Consider the following 21,295-nt stretch of genomic DNA (forward strand, 5'->3'; position numbering starts at 1 on the left):
TTTCCACTTTCCACATTCCAGCCTTGATTCTTCTCTACCGGTTTCTGGACAACCAAAAGATCTGTAAGCCTGTAAGGTCAAATTATGCAATAACAGATTTTTCTCTACCTTTTCTTACAAACCAAACGCAGCTTGAGCTTGAGGGGAAACCGGGAAACCCCTTGTTTCTGTCTATGGTTATAAGAAAGAAGAAAGGGCAAAGAAGCATTGGCCTCAAGTATCCCCCTAGTCTACATTCTAAAGGGGCAAAGACCCATTTTTGACATTCCCAAACAGTCCATGACCTTGGGGGATTTACTCAGTCCGACTCTAGAATAGGAAGAGCTGAGGCAAGTCAACCCCTAACCAAATCTACCAAGCATGAGTCTAAGAACTTTCTCTTTTTTTTGGCGGGTATAGTCTAAGAACTTTGTCAGAACTTCCTATTTCTCTCTTATTTTTTATCAAATCATGCATAGCCCAAGGGTTATTCTATAAAAGAACTTTCCTACTCCAACGTGGAGAGAGGAGGTGACAGACTGACAGTTACCTTCTCAGTCCAAGTCAGCTCTAGATCCCACCATTATTGGATTATTTTTCTCTCTCAAGTGATGATCTTAGCTGTTTATTTAAACAAAATAATAAGGGTAAATTACAAAGATCCCCTGTACTTTATTTTGCCACAAAGACCCCTGTATTATGACTGTGAGACAAATATTAAAAATTACAAAGATCCCAGTCCAAGTCAGCTCTAGATCTCACCATTATTGGATTATTTTTCTTTCTCAAGTGATGATCTTAGCTGTTTATTTAAACAAAATAATAAGAGTAAATTACAAAGATCCCCTGTAATTTGTTTTGCGACAAAGACCCCTGTATTATGGCTGTGAGACAAATATTAAAAACCAGTAATTGTTTTCTGCTTACTTGCATTTGTTTTGTTTACCAAGTCAAATAAGTTAGTTCCTGATTTCTAGGTAAGTATCAGTAGTGGAGTTAGGGATAGAGATTTTGTAGGTGGTTGGTTAATGTTAGTGGATAAATCTTAAGAGAATTAATGTTAGTATATCCCTATATACATATATATGTGTGTGTGTGTTAGATGTAGTTGAGTTGCCAACAACCAAAAGAAGTCCTAATAGTACTAGTATTTTCTCCAATATTTCCCTCATTTTTTTCTTAGGGTCTGTTTGATTGTTGAGAAAATTGGGATGAGAAAAGGAAAATTTATTTTCTCAGTTAGTTATAATGTGTTTGTTTGCTGAGAAAATTCACTTTTTAGTGTTTGTTTTGCAAGGAATAGAATTTGATAAAAAATAGCTCACAATTGTTCGATGGAAATCAAATCAACCAACTTTGATAAAATTTCCACTCGGATCACTCCATTTATCCTTCGCAATTGTTTCCGCACTAGAAATGTTGCTCAAAACCACCCAAATCCTCCATCCATGTTTCATCTACTCCATCTAACTCAGCACAGAAGAACTCCTTGAGTCTTTCAAGTTTCAGTCAGCAATGAACAGGTTTTGAAAGAAAATCACTGAAAAGTGCACAAAAACTCTATTGTTCTCAATAATTTTTGACTCGTTGAGATCAAGATTCTTGTCCAAGACACAAAATTGAAGTTAGTAAAAAAGAAAAATGAGATGAAACCTAGGAAAAGCTGATTAGAAGATTAGTTGCAGAGAGCTTCACAGAGAAAGAATAACAAGACTTTGAGAACGGTTGAAGCATTGATTCCTATGGAGAGTTTGATTTTGGTCAATAGGGTCGTTTCATGATGTTGCGAACCTTGTTCCAGCAATCTTCTTTGTTTTGAAAAATGGGAACTCGGTCATCAAAAACAAGGTCTGCACAATCACAGACCAAGTTGTCATGGACCAACAATCTGTCTCTTTTTCTTCTACTTGAACAACAATCCATCTAGTAATGAAACCTCTTCAAAATGCCTTCACACTCGCTGAGGATTGGCCGTGGTTGCCTGGGCCACGACAACCACGGCAACCAAGTTCCTGTGGTTGCTCGAAGCTTTTGATTTATTTACTGATGAGAATGAAATCATGACAACCAAGTTCCCATATGCAATTAGGTTCAGCTGAGCGCCATAGTTATTCATGGCCATGGCAAACACAAAAATCGAGTTCCCACCTTGGGCACTTTAAGGGCATTTATTGAGGACAAATTGGAGGCATTGGAGACATTCTGGCATTGGCAGATGAGGTGAAGAGAAGAAGAGAACGCATTGGAGACATTCTGGCATCGACAGACGAGGTGAAGAGAAGAAGAGGAAGGGTTTGTTCACGCCATGAGTCGCAGGGTCTGATGCAGTTCAAGGTAATTTTGGTTTGGTTGCAGAGATCCCTCCTTCTCTCCGTCTCCCTCTTTCCGTTGCTGACGACCTTTAGCGTGAGAATGAGGAGCTTTCCGTTGTTGATGACAATTTTGTCCGCTACAAGTCCTCGATTTCTATCGACGACAACGTTTAGCACGGAAGTGAAAAGGAGCTTTCTGTCGTCAACGGCGATTTTGGCCGCTATGAGTCCTCAATTTCTATCGTCGATGAGGAGTAGGCGAATGAGCAAACAGAGAGGAGGTTATGGTTGGGATGCTGGAGGAGGATGTGGTGATGATCGGCGGTGGTGGAGGCGCTGATAACAAGAAGAAGATGGTTAGTGGTGGAGAGAGAGAGAGAGAGGAGATGATCGACTTCTTGCTCTGACAAACCCAAGCAATTTTCTTAGCGTTTTTTTTTTCTCACCGAGGTCGCATTGTTTTGGTGCGACCCCGCTCACTTAATTTTGGGATCCCGTGTCCCTCTTGTTTCTCATCTCAAAACATTGTTTACCAGTAAACAAACACAAGAAATGGAGAATAAGTGGGAAATATTTCATTTTCTGACCCCTTTCTCAGCAATCAAGCAAACCCTTAGTTATCCAATATATACCGTAATTTTTTCCTCTCTTTTTGTTATAACAAAAGTCCACTTCTGTTAGTCTTCCGTTCAAATTCATCGATGCAATATTTTTTAATCCCCGTACTACTCAAGTATTTGGAAAAAACACAATTCATCTTCTCTTACCTTACGATACATGAACAACAGCGAGACTTCCGAAGTCCTCTCTCTTCCCCGATCTTTCTTTTTTTTCCCTTCCCCTTTCTCTCCTCCCCTTCGGATAGCTTAGTGTTTTAGCACAGCAATGAACCGCGACAAACCCTCAAACGACCTATCTAAGATTACGGGGGGATAGTGGTGACCCTTTCACTCTTCCACGGACTGATATATTTATCGAATGCTCATACGGGAAAATTGAATCTTGGGTCTGGAGCCTGGAGGATTGCTCAGAAAAATCATTTCTTTCTCGTCCACTCAGGGTGGGGGGGGGGGTGGATTACAGGTGAGGTGACGGTTATAAGAATGGCAGGAGAGTTAACAGTACCCGACAACATTCAGGGATGGATGTAGACCCATCGGGCAGGGACAATCATTCCGGTCTTGGGAGAGGTGGCGACACCAGTCTGAACTGAGACAAGCCTAAGAGTCACTGAAAGGACGGCAGGAGGGCCCTTGATCTACAATAGAGGGAGCAAAAAACGGGCCTTGCTCCCCTTTACAATATGAGGAAAGAAATAAGGGTCAAAGTTTAGACCGCTTACAGTAGTTCTACTTGTAGAAAAGATCATGAAGGAGGCGATCAGAATGCTACCCGAATCCATTTACGATCCCGAGTTTTCAGACACACCTTACTTCCTCTCGGGTCAGGGCTTCCCTTTTTCCCTCTTTTCTTTTGTTAAAATATTTTTAATTCTTACAATTTTCTCTGCACCTTCTCGTAGTCGCCCTAAAAAGGAGAGTTAAAACTGGGGAAAAAGAGGAGCGAAAAGCTAATCTAAGTCATCTGGTTTTGAACTTCGAAGAGTGAGCGAGAGAGGAAAGACGGGAGGGGCTTGAGATTGGATAAAAAGGTGTTTGACTGAAAAAACCGAGGCGATGAATACTTTGAGTGGAGTCTAGAGAGAGAAAGGACTAAACAGTGTCACAGATCTCATTTTCAACTTTTTAAGTGCTTTATTTTATTCAAATCCTCTGTTCTTCTTGTAGTTTATTCGTCCAGATCATTGGAGCAGGGCACGGAAAACAGAAAACAGAGGGAGAGAGAGGGAAGACTTCAGAAGTTTGCGCCATCAATCATCTGGTTGGCGGATTTCAACAGAAGGGGGTCTTTGTGTACAGGGGGTGTCTTTGTCACAGACCCCCATAGCACAGAAAGGGTCTTAATTTTCCCAAATAAGAAATCAGGTATAAGCATAAAATAATCATTTAATCAATCCCCCCTCTCTCTTTCTCTCTAGGGTCTTATTTGCTACAAAGACAAAAGTCAGACTAATTTAATATAGGGAAAATTCCTTATTAGTACTACTTTAAGGCTAGCTGAACTTTAAAATGTGATAATTCGGTATTCAAATTTTCAAAACGCGCCAATCCAATATTTGCAGTTAATCAATTATTAAATGATATTTGAAAAGATACAAATGTCCTTTGGGTGTTATCTAATTCTCTTTTATCAATCATTCAAATATTGACAAAAAATGAACAATCCTAAATCCTTGCATCTTCTATTCAAAAAAACTGGGGTCATGCCTCAATGAGTATTTTGGCGACTCCAACTTTCTTAAATGGAAGAGGGAAGGATTTAGGATGATTCATTTTTCTTTTTGCCAAGGTTTGGCTGGTTGATAAAAGAGAATTAGATGACACTCAAAGGACATTTGTGTCTTTTCAAATGCCATTTAAGAATTGATTAACAATAGGTATTAGACTAGCACATTTTGAAAGTTTGAATATTAAACTGTCACATTTTAAAGTTTGAGGTAGAAAATGGCACTAAACCCAACCCAAAGTAGATGTACTAATTGGGAATTTTCCCGTTAATATAATATAGTGGTAGTGAGCATTGGATGGTAATTAGGTCATTCGGCAGGGGATGAAGAGTAGTTAAGTTGACGAATACATAGTAAAGGAGCACTACAAATTAACCAAAGTCAGCCTTTTGGTGCTAAATCAACTTACACTTTATACAGCACACTCCCAGATGTCGATGAGTCCTGCAGTAGTCATCCCTTCTCTGTATTTAGTACAGAACCAAACACTAGTAGGGAATTGCCCACCGCATTCCCAGCTTTGAGTCAAAGTGAAATTGGCCAAACTTGTCATTCCAACCGCTATTTTGGGCAGGCAAAGGTACCGTCATTCTAGCTACTAAATACTAATAGATGAAGAGGAAGAGGACCTTCACTTGATGCAGACCTCTGACGTGATTTATGAATCAACCTGATCCCTACCTCCTCCCTTTTTATTCTTCAATCGATGGATGAAAAACACAAGCTACCGGCCTGACTTTAATAAAAAAAGTCACAAACAGCAGGTTGGTTGCAAAAGCATATCTTCAAATTTCAACTCCAATACAACTGATGGAATTTGATCGATTTCACTTTCACCTTTTCATCACAAAATTTGAAACAAGACGGAGCCAAACTAATTTCAAAACCTTTTAGGTACGTAGGATAGGTTTATTCTCTTCGATGGGAATTGTCTCACCACTACTCAATTAATTAGAAAACATGCAGAAAGAGAGGGCGTCAGAGGGCATGTGATATATGGCAATGGTAACACTTAAAAGGGACGTAATAAAAAAAACAAAACCAAGTATATAAAAAGCCTCTTTGTTGACTGTTGCATGCATATTATGAGCAACATTTGGCTGTCGTTCACGTTGTGGAAGAAGCTTCTTTTGCTTCTGTCTTCCACCGACGTTCCTCCATGCTTTGTGCTTGTCCATCATATAACCGACATCTCAACTACCAAGGCAACGGTATCACCGTCATCCGGCGGAAATGTCGCTCGCCACTCCATCGATCTCAACCCTCCACAGATGACATGGCTCCCCATTATCTGTACTCATCCCCTGGCCGTTCAGTTCAATTCAGTGTACAGACCTCCAACTCCGAGATGCCATACATGTTACATGCATTTCTTAAGTACTTATTATTAGCAATAATTAAATAAAACAAAATCCCTTTTCGTATGTTCAAAGTTCTGAACATACATTATTTGCTAGAAACAACATTATACATTATTTGCAGGACGAAAAGAAAGAGAAAATTCAGGTGGGTCAACCTTTTTGCAATTTGCTAGAAACAACATTATACATTATTTGCAGTGACTAATTCATAATTTGGAATGTCAGAATTTATTAATAGTTAGGGTTACAGCATTCAGCATTCAAAAGGGGAGAAATTCCCAAATGTTCTACGTACGTACGTACGTTTGTCTACTAATCTGTGAAATTCTTCTAAAAAGTGATTAATTAACTGCTTTGGCAAGTGCATATCAAAATTCAAATGATCAACTACTATTACTAAACAATGCCTATTCTGGAACCCGAAAACAGCAACTAGTTGTGAGTTGTGACCTTTACCTGATCACCTTTTAAAATTGTATTCTATTAAGCCACGAAAATTAAAAGTTTGTGATCCGTCTGTTTCAGCAAATAAGTGATGCTTAATGCTCATCCACTTTATGGTTAATTTCTTTTAAGTTGGTGAAAATACTATTATATATTATTAGTTTTTTTTTTTTTTTTTTTCTGGTGAATCAAGGTTTTAAAAGCGGTGTTGATCCACATGGTTGGACCATTTGGCCTGAAAACCGTCAGAGTACCGGTTCTGATCCAGTCCATCTCAAATCATTATTTTTCCAAAAACCACTGAATTGGTCCAGTCATCTGGGCGCTTAATTTTCCAATTCATTCATTTAGAATGGTTTGTTCGGCCAATATTATTTTAACTATTTTTTATCTTTTAAAATAACATGACCTGATCCATTAATTTGGACCGATTCAATTGAACTGTTATGTTTGGGAGTACTTAAGTTAAAAATAAGTGTTTAAAAACAAGTGATTATTCAAATAAGCATTTATTTAATTTGCATCTGGCACCAACTTTTCAAGTGCTTATTTTCTAAACTAAACACTTTTTTTTTTTTTTTTTTATATTGGGCATTTGGGTAGTCTTTTTCTCTAATAAACACTTAAAGAAGCATTTATGACTATTTTTCCCTTCATTTTCTTTTAAATTTTCAAAATATACCCTTTGAAAGTATTTTTGTGAAAGTACTTTTACAGAAAAGTGCTTTCGTTAAAGTACTTTTATAAAAGCGCTCACAAAAGTACTTTCGTAGAAATACTTTTGTAAAAGTGCTTTCATAAAAGTTCTTTTGTAAAACTACTTTCATTAAAGCGCTCTCGTAAAAGTGCTTTTGTAAAAGTGATTTCGTTAAAATACTTTCTTAAAAGTGATTTCATAAAAATACTTTTACAAGAGTGATTTCATAAAAATACTTTTATAAAATTCAACTAGGAATAATTCTATAAGTGGTATTTTAAAAATTCAACTAGGGATAATTTCTTAAGAAAAAATTGAATAAGTGCTTATACAATAAGCACTTAAAAAAACTGAAAATTTGGACTTAAAAAATAAGCCCTTATTTTTATGATAAGCACTTATTAAGGACTTATTTCCCAAATACCAATAAGTAATTAATGTCCCACATAAGCACTTATTTTAAATAAACATTTATTTTTAAGCACTCCTAAACATGGCCTTAATTTGATCTGCTTGGCCAGAAAATAGCATTGTTTGAAGGACAAAGTGGATGGAATGAAGGGAAACCATACACTACGAAATGTTGGAGAACAGCTTATCTTTGAAAGGTTGAGCGTTTCTTTCTTTTCTATATATATAAAGTAATAAAGGGTAAAATGGTCATTCTAATGTTTAACGATATATTTTTATTTAGATCAGTAGTTAAGTTCTTCACATGCAAGGCACATGGAGGGCTTTATAATTTTTATTTTATAATCGAAATTGTAGACATCCATTATAATAATTTATAAAAGATTTAGGTGTAATAGAAGACTGAGGAGAAAAACATGTGTAACACAAATTTATAAGAACAATTAATTGCTATATTAATAATTTAATATTAATGTAGTACGTATTTGCTTTGAGAATAAAATATTAGTTATAAATTCTGGTGGAATTAATAAGCTGGTTACTCATATTATTAAATAATGGGAGTAATGCATAAAAGTCTCTGGTTTCCCCAGCTCAACATGAAATATGAACTTAATGTAACTAAATAATTAATGTCCTTTATAGAGGAAAGAGGGAGGCAAGAGTCCTCTCACCTCAGTGTTCATAAAAGCCTTCCTTTTTGTATCATCATTCACATTTGTGGTTATTATTTTTAAATTAATTTATTCAAAATATATAACCTTCTTTTTCTTTTTCCATTAAAAAACTTATTAAAAGTATAATATGTTAGAATAAAAATGCTCTCAATCTTTATTTTTCTTTAATAAAATTCATTATTATTGTTAGAGAATAAAATCCTATTCAAACAACATAATCTTTTAAGTTAAAAAGAGCTACTAGACATATTATCACAGTCTGTTTGACCAAGTGATTTAGTGTTCAATTGGCTTTGTATTTATCCATGCTTCAAGCTCGATGGATTTCCATGTAAAGGGACATGCTAGACAATAAAAACTAATAGTTTAAGATTTTAGGCTGAATGATTTTTTGACAACAGTTTTGTGTCCATTTGGTCTCTTGGAATAATAGGGACTTGGAACCGAAATGGCCCATACTGATTCCAATCATTTATTTGGCGAGAATGGAATTTTGATTCTCATTCTTGGTCGAATGGGATTCACGTTCTAAGTTATTCCGATTCCAACCGTTTATACGGTGAGAATGGAATTTTGATTATCATTTTTGGTGGAATGGGATTTGTGCTCTAGAGTCTGTCAAGAAGTAAAAAAATCTCTTGACAAAAATAACCATAAACCCTAATATTAATAAAATAATAAAATATAAGTAAAATAGCAATAAAATAATAATAATAATATATTAATTATTAAATAATCATAATAATATAAACTAATAAAAAAATAAAATAGATTAAAATAATAAATGTGTAATAAAATATTCATAATAAAGTGCTAAAAAATAATAATATAAAATAATGAAATAATAAAATATTAATAAACTAATATAAATTTAAAAATTTGGGTTGATTCCAATTCTGACTCTAATTAAACCAAACAAGTGCTATGAATAAGCAATTATGATTCCGATTCAAAGAGATTTTTATTCCAATTCCAATTCAATCTTAGCTGCAAGCCAAACAGACCCTTTTTTTTTTTTTTTAAGTCTCAAGAAAATATCATTCCACATCACCAAAAGCCTTGATGAGTGTTACAAGAAGACAAAGTGAAAGTTAAGGATCAATTTTATAACATCTTCCCTCCTCATTATATCCATCCTTTCCCCTTAAAACTCTCTCAACTCCTTTTTAACTCCCTTAAATAAACCTTTGCCTAGATTTAGATTAAAGAACCAACTCTAAACATGAACATTGGCCTAGACCTATTAATGTCAAGTTTTTATTTTGCTATAAATTATAACAAAGGGTGTTGAGAGAGTAGGGGTGAATGCATCAGATCACGATTCAATCCAAAATCAAATATTATCATATTTTGTCGGATTCAGATCGGATCAGATTCAATTAAAAAATTGGACCACCTCCTATCTGATCTGGTATATATTAATTATGTATATATATATATATATATATATTATTTATAAATATATTTATATTTTTAAGTTTTGTATATTAATTTTTTTTATGAAAACATGTATATATTATAAAAATAATTGAAAATGGTTGTATTTTTTTGTTTTTCTTTATATAGATCGTTATGCTTTTCTTTCTTTTAATAATTTGTTAAATTTTATAAAAGTAACTCGAATCGGATCAAATTTGGATATCCAACCTCTTTTTTAACGGATTCGAGACCTTTTTTTTTTTTTTTTTTAATATCTAATCGGAATAGAATATGAGTTCGTGAATTCCGATCCGTTTGCATCCATACTTGATGGATCACGTGGTTTGGACGGTCATAATAATCTTTTGAGGTTGTTTGAGTTGCTAGATCTACTCTACCCTGTTACTGTATTGGTCAAATTTTCAGACAAAATCCCAAACTCGCAGTGCTCGTAATGATTTCTAATTCCTCACTTGTTTTTCTTTCTTTCCCGGATTTATCTCCGCTTCCTCCTCCACCGCGTCTCAATCAATTTTCTCCCTCTCTCTTCCTCTCCCACTCTCCACTCTCCAATATGGTTTCTTCCTAATCTCCTTACCAAATCTAAGTGAGTTGACCCAGTCTCAAATTTCTCAAAATACCTACGAGTCTATCGATCACACCTTTCTTCCTGGACACGTGTACGGTGATGAATCCGGATGATTAATAAATAATATATGGATGGTAGATGCATGGAAACATTCCTCCTGTCTATAGACTATAATTACTCAGCGTTGTTTGTTTTGGTCTGATTCCACACAAAGGTCCAAAAACACCGGCGACTTTGAACGAGTCGCGCTAGCCCCCCTGTAGCCCACTGCCCACCACCATTGCTCGCCCACGGCACGGCCTACGTCGACGTTCCGCTCGTGCCAACCACGCCTCCTCGCACGTGCTACCTCTCTCCTCCGTTTGTTGAGACTAGAGACTTTTGACAGAGAGAGAGAGCGAGCTTTAAATAATTCTGCATTGCGCGTTCTCCTCTCGTTGAAATTCTCTCTGTTCCCTCTTCCGTTTCTACTCTCTGCTTTTTGCTGCTTTGGAAGTTCGGATCGGATCCCCCCTCACCTCTCCTCTCCCTCTCCAATGGCACAAGCTCCGGCACCCACTCCGCTGTTGAAGGATGAGCTCGATATCGTGATACCCACCATCCGGAACCTCGATTTTCTCGAGATGTGGAGGCCCTTCTTCCAGCCTTACCATCTCATCATCGTCCAAGATGGTGATCCCTCCAAGACGATCAAGGTTCCAGAGGGTTTCGATTACGAGCTCTACAACCGCAATGACATTAACAGGATTCTGGGTCCTAAGGCCTCATGCATTTCATTCAAGGACTCTGCCTGCCGTTGCTTCGGCTACATGGTGTCTAAGAAGAAGTACATCTACACCATTGACGATGATTGCTTTGTAAGTATTTCCCATTTCCCCTCTTCAATGCGGGCTTTGTGGCTTTTTGGTTTTAGGAATGAAGTTTGGATCTCGATGGATGGGTCTTCTGAATTTTCTCTGTTTTCTTGTAGTTTTAATTTTGTGTGAAGGATTCTGGGAAGGGTAGGCTTTTTCATGTGATTTAGTTTACATGTTCTTGCTTGTAGTGTGAAGACCGGATTTTGCTTTGATTTGCTTTGATGACTCTTTTGCTGTCACAGTTTTGTTTATTGTGAGTCGGTGCATATTTCTTGGTTGGGTTTTGTAGGGTTGTCTGGAGTTATTCATATTAGATCTGGTCCTGTTCTTTGCGTCTTATTCATATTCATAGCTTGATTATGGACTTAACTCTTAATTTTTCTGTTGTTGTATTACTAGGTATGAGGTTCCTTTCATCTACTTTCTAAAATCAACATTGTTGATGTGATGTCGTGACTAGAAAGATTGAATTTTTATTATGAATATTTTACGAAAATTTTTTCTTTTCAATTTATTGTGTGAATAGTAGTTTCTTTCTTTCCTCAACTCCTGCCCTAATAGCTAAATAAATAATTGGCAACCTTCTTTGGAGTTAGACAGCAAAGATCAGGTTACTGCCTAGTGCTAACTGCTTTGAAGCGAAATTGGTTTTAATAATTTGTTCATGTATACATGCATATATCTTTTTTGAATATCTGGGAACTGCTGACAATGGATTTTTGTGGAGTGGGATTTCATTTAACTTCTCTGGGTTTTGCTTATTTGTTATTCTCCAAGATCTGTACTCTTTCATTGGAGATTTCCTGTCTTTTCTATCATCCCTGTGAAGTGTTATATTCATTTGGCTATAGTAGTTGTCTTAAGATAAGATCTCAGATTTGAGTGTTTTGAGTGGTTTGGCTGCAGCAATTCGAATTGCATTTTGGGCTAGACTAGTTTGTTTATCTGTTTCGAGATTTCACTTTTAGAAAGAACAGTTTTCCCCCTCTCCAGATGCTGTAGAGCATTAGTTATGCAATTTTAAATTCATTATTGGATTCATAATGTAATGTACAGCTGCGAGTATTTAAAAGAGGGTCCTCTATTGTGGAGAGGATCTTTATGCAGCACCAATTCCTATAGTTTAAGCCACCTAAAAGTGCACAGAGATTGATGCTTTATGGAATTCCACTTTAAATTGCACAGTTTGGATGTTTTAGATGCTAGGGATCAATTACAGGATCTTTATGCTTGGATTTTATCTATTTTTTCTCTTTTCTTTTTTTATTATCTAAGTGTTTGTGCTTGGATATACACAGGTTGCTAAGGATCCATCTGGCAAACAGATCAATGCACTGGAGCAGCACATAAAAAATCTTCTCTCCCCATCTACTCCTTTTTTCTTCAACACTCTGTATGATCCTTACCGAGAAGGCGCAGACTTTGTCCGTGGATACCCTTTCAGTCTACGTGAGGGTGTACCAACTGCTGTTTCTCATGGCCTTTGGCTCAACATCCCAGATTATGATGCTCCCACCCAGCTTGTCAAGCCTCTTGAGCGAAACACAAGGTGTGGTGGTGTTTTGCGTGGCAGAAGAACCTGATATGGACTCTCTTTCCATGTTTGGTGTTTGTTAACCATTTTCTTATCTTTATCAGGTATGTTGATGCGGTTCTGACCGTACCTAAGGGCACCCTGTTCCCTATGTGTGGTATGAATTTGGCATTCAACCGGGAACTGATTGGTCCTGCAATGTACTTTGGACTTATGGGTGATGGTCAACCAATTGGGCGCTATGACGATATGTGGGCTGGCTGGTGCATTAAGGTAAATCCATCTCTCAGCTCCTTCTTTTTCTTCTGAGTTGTATTGTGATACCATGAAGCTAGATCTTTGTTCTTGTATGAATTGTCTGTTTTCCTCCCTAATTAGTTATGAATTTCTCATATTGCCTCAGAATGTGGCATAAATACAAAGAAAAATTTTGGCATAATCAGTAGCATTTGCATGGGTTTCTTGCTTAATAGAAAAATGTTGAAATTTTGTCCCTCTGGTTTGTGATTTTGTAGGTGATATCTGACCACTTGGGATGGGGTATCAAAACTGGTCTGCCCTACATCTGGCACAGCAAAGCAAGCAATCCATTTGTGAACCTTAAGAAGGAATACAAGGGTATTTATTGGCAAGAAGAGCTGATCCCTTTCTTCCAGTCAGTAACCCTTCCAAAGGAATGCACCACTGTTCAGATGTGTTACGTTGAACTCTCCAAGCAGGTCAAGGCTAAGCTTGGGGAAGTAGATCCCTACTTTGACAAGCTAGCAGATGCCATGGTCACATGGATTGAAGCTTGGGATGAGCTCAATCCACCTGCAAAAGCTGCTCAGCTACCTAATGGCACTGCATAGAGAATCTTGGTTAACGGTTACTACTCTTTATCTTGATAGTTTGGACTTGGTAGTTGTCTCACTGTTGTATTTTCCTATATTTCTCTAAGCTTTTTTAGATGAGAGCTTGGAGCATATATATTTTTTTTTGCAGATGGATGCATGTAATTTATTTTCGAGTTTAGAACAATAAAATATTGGTTTTGGTATTGAAATTAGGTTTTTGCACCTCTTGTTTGGTTGATAAATATGACAATAACTAGGGCCTTGTCCTCCTCTCTCCAGTATAGCAGTTTCCTGTTTTCTGTAGGGTGGTCATTGCTCTGGTTAATTGGTAACGAATTTTTGTCACGATGCAGAAACCAAACCTGTATCATTGTGATCTTTGTTTTTTAAATTTTACTTCCCACTTGTTGGAGAGATTAACTTGGGAAGTTGAAAAAAATAAAATGAGACATCTAAAATCTATAAATAAGTTGCCATGTAGGGGGGTATTCTCCCATGTGAATTGGAAGTTCCAAAAACAAATATCAAAACCATCTGGTTTGAAAACAAATTGATTTCTAAAACAAAATTACAGAAAACAAGTTAATGGTTACATGTGTTTTTGGTTTTAAAATTGAAGACAAATTTCTAAGGCAATTATCAGAATATTTATCGGGTGCTTATTGATGATTGTGCTCACAAAGCTGTGCCTGCTGGATCCGGTTTCCATTTTATTTATTTCGCTAATGTAGGATCTACTCCCAAAAAAGCAATTCGCAAAGAGAAGGTTTGTAACATTTTCTTTGAACATCTGATACCCGAACAAAACAAAATTAGAATGTTTTGTTTTGTTTTGCTGGTTAATGTCTCTTGCGTCTCCTTATTCTGGTAAAATATTTCTTACTTGGAGGGGTTCTGAGTAAATCTGTAGTTGTGAAGAAACCTATACCATGCATAATAGACAACCAGCTCCAGCTGCTAGCTGACAAGCTATACCAAGAAAGAAAAACCATCGTCGTTCTTGGAAGTGAAGAAACCTATCAACCGACAGTCCGACACCATACATACTTTCAAGTTTCAAATCACCCAATTCATGCACAGCAAATTAAAGTTATATTCAGTTCAGGGTTAACGATTTTGAATTGAAATATAGGGCCGTGGCCTTGCTTATTGCAATCACAGACAACCACGACATGACCAACCTTCGAACCGGAGGCAATAAGTAATCCTTCCAAAATGACCCAATAACTTAAGCAAACTGAGGGCATGCACCAAAACTACTTGAAATCTCACACACCCACCCACCCCAAAACCTGCTTTCCTATTGATCAATAAAGAACCGTCAATGTTCATGTTCAGCACAACACAAGCTTCACCAGACAAGCGACGTCGTCGTCACCCTTATCCCTGCCTCTAGCAGCTAGCTGCCTGAAAACAGAAGAGATTACTGACTGATTAGGTAAATTAGGATCAGGATTTACAATCATTAAGTATGGTATATATTGTTTCCGGATTTGCATATATGTTCCATAACGAAGGCAAAGAATGTTGTTTCTACTACATTTCTTAACCCTACCTGTTGGTGTTGGCAAAGCTATTGGAAGAATTTATTGTGTTTTCATTAAATCGAGCATCTTGCATGGTCATAAAGCAACACGGTATGCAGCACAACGCTCTCTAACTCCTTACCACAAAACCAAGTTAGGACCCACAGATATGGCCTTCAAGCACTTCCAGTTCCAAACCTCTTCCTTTTCTCTCCTGCTGTCAGAAATCTATCTAGAATCTTCAACTTCTTTGTAATGAAATAAGCAAACTTAATGGAAAAAAAAGGAAGCATTTGGGCTTGGATCCCAAAAAGCTGTCTTCCCTCTTATACTGGCCTAAATTGATGGATGTGCATTTTTAAGGTATGCATATTTTAACTATAAATAACCTCAAATAACAACTGTACGCCAATTTATATTGATAAACCCAAGATGCTTCAGATAGATAGATAGAAACAATAGTGATACCAAACACTACCCCTAATATATAGACTGATTTTTCTCAATCTTCCATTATAAGGGTAGTACTCCCTTATCATCAATTTCAAGGCTACCAAGTTATCCACTCGACCTCACTTAATTTCTCTATCAGCTTCAACAAACACAATTTTTTTCAGCACCTAGCCATTAGCCTCTGCTTCAAGTCTTCAACAAAGGCCCTGAAAAATATAGAATGACTTTTATCCATAAACATGAGTTTACCCAAATCCACTTGCAAAGTTTTGCTGTAATTGATTCCAACTCTATATCTCTTCCTAACTAAAGGGGTGTTAAAGTGAATTGTTTTTCTTGTTGCCAGCCTCAAAAGCAAATCAAAACGGTCTTGTTTGAAAACAGATTATTTCTTAAAACGAAAACATAAGAAACATGTTCTTGATTGTGTATATGTTTTCTTATTTTCAAAACTAAAACCAAAAACATATTTGTATTCATTTGATTATTCAACATCGTGTTTTACAAACCTTATAATTTCTATACTAGAAAATTTGTTATTTATTTTAAAATACTTTACATTTCTCCAAAATTATCATTTAGTAGGGAATATATAAGATAATCTAAGAAGAAGATAGCGTTTTTATGAAAACCAGTGCTTTAAATGGTTGTTGACCCAACCTGTTGAACTGTCACCCAGCCATGACTCTGGATCCAGTTCTATTAAAATCCAGGAATTGGTAAAAAACCATTGACCTCATTAAAAACTATTCGACTATATGGCGGTTCCACTTTATGCACCCCAAGGAACCATAGGTACCTTGCCCCACTATTTTCATAAAAAAAAAAAAAAGAAAAAACATTTTTTGGATTTAAATTATCATTTTTAATGTTTTCAAAAATAAAAAATATAAATTAAGTATAAAATACAGTTATAAATTATTTATTGATAAAATGCTTCCGTACACACGCATACACCCATTTAACCTAAAGGGCAAATGGATGGTCTATGACCTAGAGGCAAAAATGATTTGAACTTTAATTGAGTCCATTTTTAAAACATTGATTAAAACACTAAACTTATGGCTTATAAACATCCTGACCCAACGTCCCTCCTAGGGATTTGCATACGAAAATAAAGGCAGGATGTGATGGAAAAAGAAAAGATTCCCTCGAAGCTTTTAAAAAATGGAAAACGTCAAATAGCCCTTCAGTTTTAATGGCATCTGGCGGATACGAGAAACGAAAGTAGCGCCGTGGCCGGGCCAGGCGGGAACACTCACCAGTCACCACCATACTGCAACGACAATTTTTATGGATAAAGAAGAAAACATCAAAATCTCTTATAAATTTATAGGAAATTATTTGTATTTCTGAGCTTTCTTTAGGAAAGTAAAATTGAGCCGCTTTTGCCGGAGATCGAACCCGGGTCACCCGCGTGACAGGCGGGAATACTAACCACCATACTACAACGATCATTGGTTTTGATGAAGAAGACAATTTTAATAGCCTGTGGTTAATTTATAGAAATTATACTTTTCTGAACTTTCCCAATACCTGAAAAAGTAAAAATAAGTCGCCGTTGCCGGGGATCGAACCCGGGTCACCCGCGTGACAGGCGGGAATACTCACCACTATACTACAACGACCATTAGTTTGCTTGAAGAACACAATTTTAATAGCCTGTGGTTAATTTATAGAAATTATTTATATACTTTTCTGAGCTTTCCCAATACCTGAAAAAGTAAAAAATAAGTCGCCGTTGCTGGGTATCGAACCCGGGTCAACTGCGTGACGGGCGGAAATACTCACCACTACACTACAACGACAGTGATCGCACCCGGCTCCCTGATTAACAGGTGGGAATACATTCAGGTTAAAATTTAAAGGAAGTTAGGTCCCTGAAGTTGTTTTAGAACTTTGTTAATATCAGTGTGTAGGGATGGCAATTTTTCACCCAATAACCCATCCACTCCATCCATGGGTGGGTTGTGTGATCAGCCCATCACCTAATCCACCCATTTAAATGGGTTGGGTTGTGGATAACTATTACAGATATGAGTATTAATTTTTTTTTTCATTTGAATTAAATAATTTATAATTAATATATTAATTTTTTATTAATTATTGACTAAATTTAGTTTTGTCTTGAATCAATACACTTCACCCAATATAAATCCAAATTAATTTAACCCGAGTTCGAACCAATTCAACGTGGTCTGACTCGACTTGACATATACCAATACGGGTCAACCAGAATCCGAAATAGACCTTGTGTCAAATGATTCGTTACCGCTTTCTCTGCCTGCTTTGGGTCATCTGGTCCAACAAGTACTCACACAGTCCAACCCGATCTGATACAAGCTGACCTGAATTCGGAACGATTTCGGGTGGGATGGTTCGGTCTCATCGTGCTTTGCCCAATCTGGACCATCCAACCAACCACTATCCACACAACCGACCCAAATCCGAACCGATCCAATTTACTTACGTTGACCCACTTCAGGTAAGTTGGATTAGTCCCAAACCCGTGCGCAAACCTGATATGGTCTGGTCCAAGTCAATCCATCATTGACTAAACTGGTACAGTCCAGTTCGACCGAACTTATCCAAATTTAAATAGTTCAATTACCCTTGATGTGATTAGCTCAGAGATAATCCAATTAGATAGTTCGAATTGGTCTAACCAGTTAGATAGTTTGGTTGTTAAAAGAGAGTTCGTCTGTTTTTTAAATCCATAAATATAAAATTAATGAATTTGAACGGATTAAATTGAGTTAAAGTGGATTTGAGAACCCATTTAATTTTATATAACTGGGCCATTAATGAGTTGGATTGAAATTAACCCAAATCAAACCCAACCCAACCCACCCAATTGCCACTGCTTCCATTCTGCATGCATTGGGGCTTACAAATTCAATCTAAAGCAGAATCATTCCTAATTCAATAACATAATTGAGTTGAAATTTCACATAAAATTAACTCACTTCACTTTTCAAATTTTAACAATGTATACTATGATGGATCCATTCTATACAACAAAGAGGGTGTTTTGGTATGGACGAGTTAGCATCGTCTCTTTGAAAAATGTATTTGGTCGAGACAATTTTTTGATTGTGCGTTTAGGAGTGGTTTAATTTTAATATAAAAGTTATATGCAAGTGAAATGGTCATATTTCAGATGGTGTCGTCCAATGAATAATGATCCAATCTTTTTAACTTTTGGTAAGAGTAAAATTATATTAAACAATTAGCGGGGGCTCGTGTGATCCGTGGGGTGGGGCACCTCTCTTTCTCCCTCACCTCGGTGTAAGACAAGACACTCTATTCCATTGCTGCCTTGGCCCCAGTAGCAGAGCGAGTTTGGGGTGAGGCACCCATTCCCCCATTGGGGATTGGGAACCCCCAAATTTTATCCATCTTGAAGCAACTATCTAGAAAATTTAATTTATGGATATTTTATAAATATGATTATGAGAATTTGAGGGTATTCTATAAATTGAATTATGACAATTTGTAGGTATTTTATAAATTAGACTATGACAATTTGGGGGTATTTTATAAATGAAATTATGGGATCTTAGGATCAAAATTTCGTCACATATCAGCACATAACGGTCGATACATTTCATATCGTAGTCTTCCTGATATGCCCCTACAAGGGGTGTTTCGGGTAGGCTAGTTGTTCAGAGGGTAGACCGGCCCCTCCGAACCAGTTTTGAAAAAAAAAACATAAAAAACAGTACCAATACGTGCTGGCGTATCGGCCTCATCAATATCAAATCTACAAATAATTTACTAATTTGCCATCAAGGTCGGGGAATTATATGCAAACCCCATTCCCAATTTGGGGGAAAATTATTTTCCTTGCCACCATCCCATCTATGTGTCTTCCCCAGTTAAGATTTGAGAAAACTTGCAAAGTAGGGACCTAGTTTTATAGAGAAAATAGTCATCCCTACAATTCTAATATTTTTCTATAACTAATTAACTAATAGTATATTAAATAACAATAAATTATAATATTTTATGATGATTTCCAAAAAACATTATTGTAATTGCTATTGATCAGTACTAATGTATAGTAAATTAATTATTTTTAATAACAATAAACTAATGTAAATTATTTACTTTTTAAGTCTAAATTATTTACTATTAATCAAAGTAAATGTAATTAAAGTAAATTAATGTAATTATTTACCATTTGTTGTTAATTAATGTAAAACTAGGTATGATCGAAGTCAACCAAGTGGTCTAGATCGGTGTGGATAGACTTAATAATTTTCCTAATTTACTTAATAATTATTTATTGAAATATAATAATGGATTGTTATTTAAATAATTATGAAACAATTTCTGATAGATTAATTTCTTAATTTTTTTAATAATTATTTATTTAAATAATAATAATGGGTTTAAATAGTTATGGAGAATATTTATTCATAGATTAATTTCTTAATTTTAATAACTTATTTAAAAAAATTCTGGATTACTAGTTAAAGAATTTCCCTAATTTATTTGATAATTGTTAACTATAATTATTTATTTTATAGAAATTAGTAAATTATGCTAACTAGTAATATTTTTATCAATGAATTATTATTGTAAAAAATTAATGAAATTTTATTAAAATACAATGATTAATGTAAATTATGCTAAACGTTGAAATTTTGAACATTTATTAATAAAAAAATTATTAAATAATGAATTTATTTTTTTAGATTATTAAAATATTTAATATTTGTTAAATAATGCATTATTTCTGAAATAATTATTTCATAATTTTTGGTAGAATATTCTCTAGAAATTTTTATTACTTTTCATAACTAATGGATATTTAACGGGAGATTATCATTTAATAATAGATTATTTAACAATAATGGAAGATGCCATGAATATATAGGAAACACCGAGTTCCCCTTATCCCCCTCTCTTTAATTTGCTTGAAATCAGATTTAGAGATATAAATATTATTTGATTTGGAAAACCAAATGTTAACAAATTATTGCCTTATTTTTTATGGAAAAGTTGAGAGAATAGAAGAAAATTAGAGATAGAAGTGAAGGAGAGGATAAAACATATATTGAGGTAATTAAGGAGAGAAATTAAGTTGTTAACTTATTATAGAAAGTGAGAGAGTGAGTTGTGGGGGGAGAGAGGGAACCCAATGGGAAGGGAGAGGAATGACTAAAGAGGGTGCTGAGATGACAAAATGGGAGTAGTGGGAAGGGGGAGAGGAGAGAGAGTCAAGGAGAAGTAGGGTTGGGGTAATGGAGCAAGGAGAAGCAAGTTTACCTAGTCAGGACCTGTGCAATGCACGAGTTTATTTTAATAAAATTGAAGCAGAAAAGAGCTAACCTTCACAATAGGGCTAAGTCAGCCCAAATCCAACCCAAGCATTATTTTTGAGTTACTATAACCAATCCAACCCTAATCCAAGTTGCACCCCTATTGAGAGTGTCCAATTTACTACGAGCACATACATTTTACAAAATCTAAGGTTATAAATCGATACACATTTAAATGGATTTTCAATTAATAAACATTAATTCTAAAATTAAAATTTCTTTTTAAGTTCCAATGACACTAAAATATGTTTTATCTTCAAATGGAATTTAAACATATATTTAAAAATAATTTTAGAAATAATAAGTGTTATTACTACTAAATAAATTTGTACTGATGTTTATTATTTTTATAATGAATTAAAATGGATTTTTAACTTAATAAAAAGTAATTTAAAATTAATTTTAGAGTTCATTCAAGATTCAAGGTTCAAAATTTTAGAATTATTATAAAATGTATATCCTTTGTATAATAACTTATTAAATAGTTTTAGTCAAGGTTCAAAATTTCATCACGTATAATCCCATA

At 35.5% G+C, this 21,295-nt stretch overlaps 1 protein-coding gene and 1 non-coding gene across 2 annotated transcripts; one reads left to right on the forward strand and one right to left on the reverse strand.

Annotated features, from left to right (window-relative positions):
• Nucleotides 1–10,393: 10,393 nt before the first annotated feature.
• Nucleotides 10,394–13,672, forward strand: RGP1 (reversibly glycosylated polypeptide 1). The gene is made up of 4 exons (XM_088940931.1): nucleotides 10,394–11,093; nucleotides 12,392–12,642; nucleotides 12,732–12,900; nucleotides 13,143–13,672. Exons 1-4 carry the CDS (start codon nucleotides 10,773–10,775, stop codon nucleotides 13,476–13,478), a joined length of 1,077 nt encoding a protein of 358 aa, XP_088797057.1. The 5' UTR covers nucleotides 10,394–10,772; the 3' UTR covers nucleotides 13,479–13,672.
• Nucleotides 13,673–16,998: 3,326 nt separating this feature from the next.
• On the reverse strand, nucleotides 16,999–17,070 carry TRNAD-GUC (transfer RNA aspartic acid (anticodon GUC)). The gene has a single exon. It is a non-coding gene; the product is annotated as a tRNA-Asp (tRNA).
• Nucleotides 17,071–21,295: the final 4,225 nt, after the last annotated feature.

This window comes from Nelumbo lutea, chromosome 4 (assembly GCF_056320005.1).
Source record: "Nelumbo lutea isolate HS-2025 chromosome 4, American lotus-T2T, whole genome shotgun sequence".
In the NCBI taxonomy this organism is placed as follows: Eukaryota; Viridiplantae; Streptophyta; class Magnoliopsida; order Proteales; family Nelumbonaceae; genus Nelumbo; species Nelumbo lutea.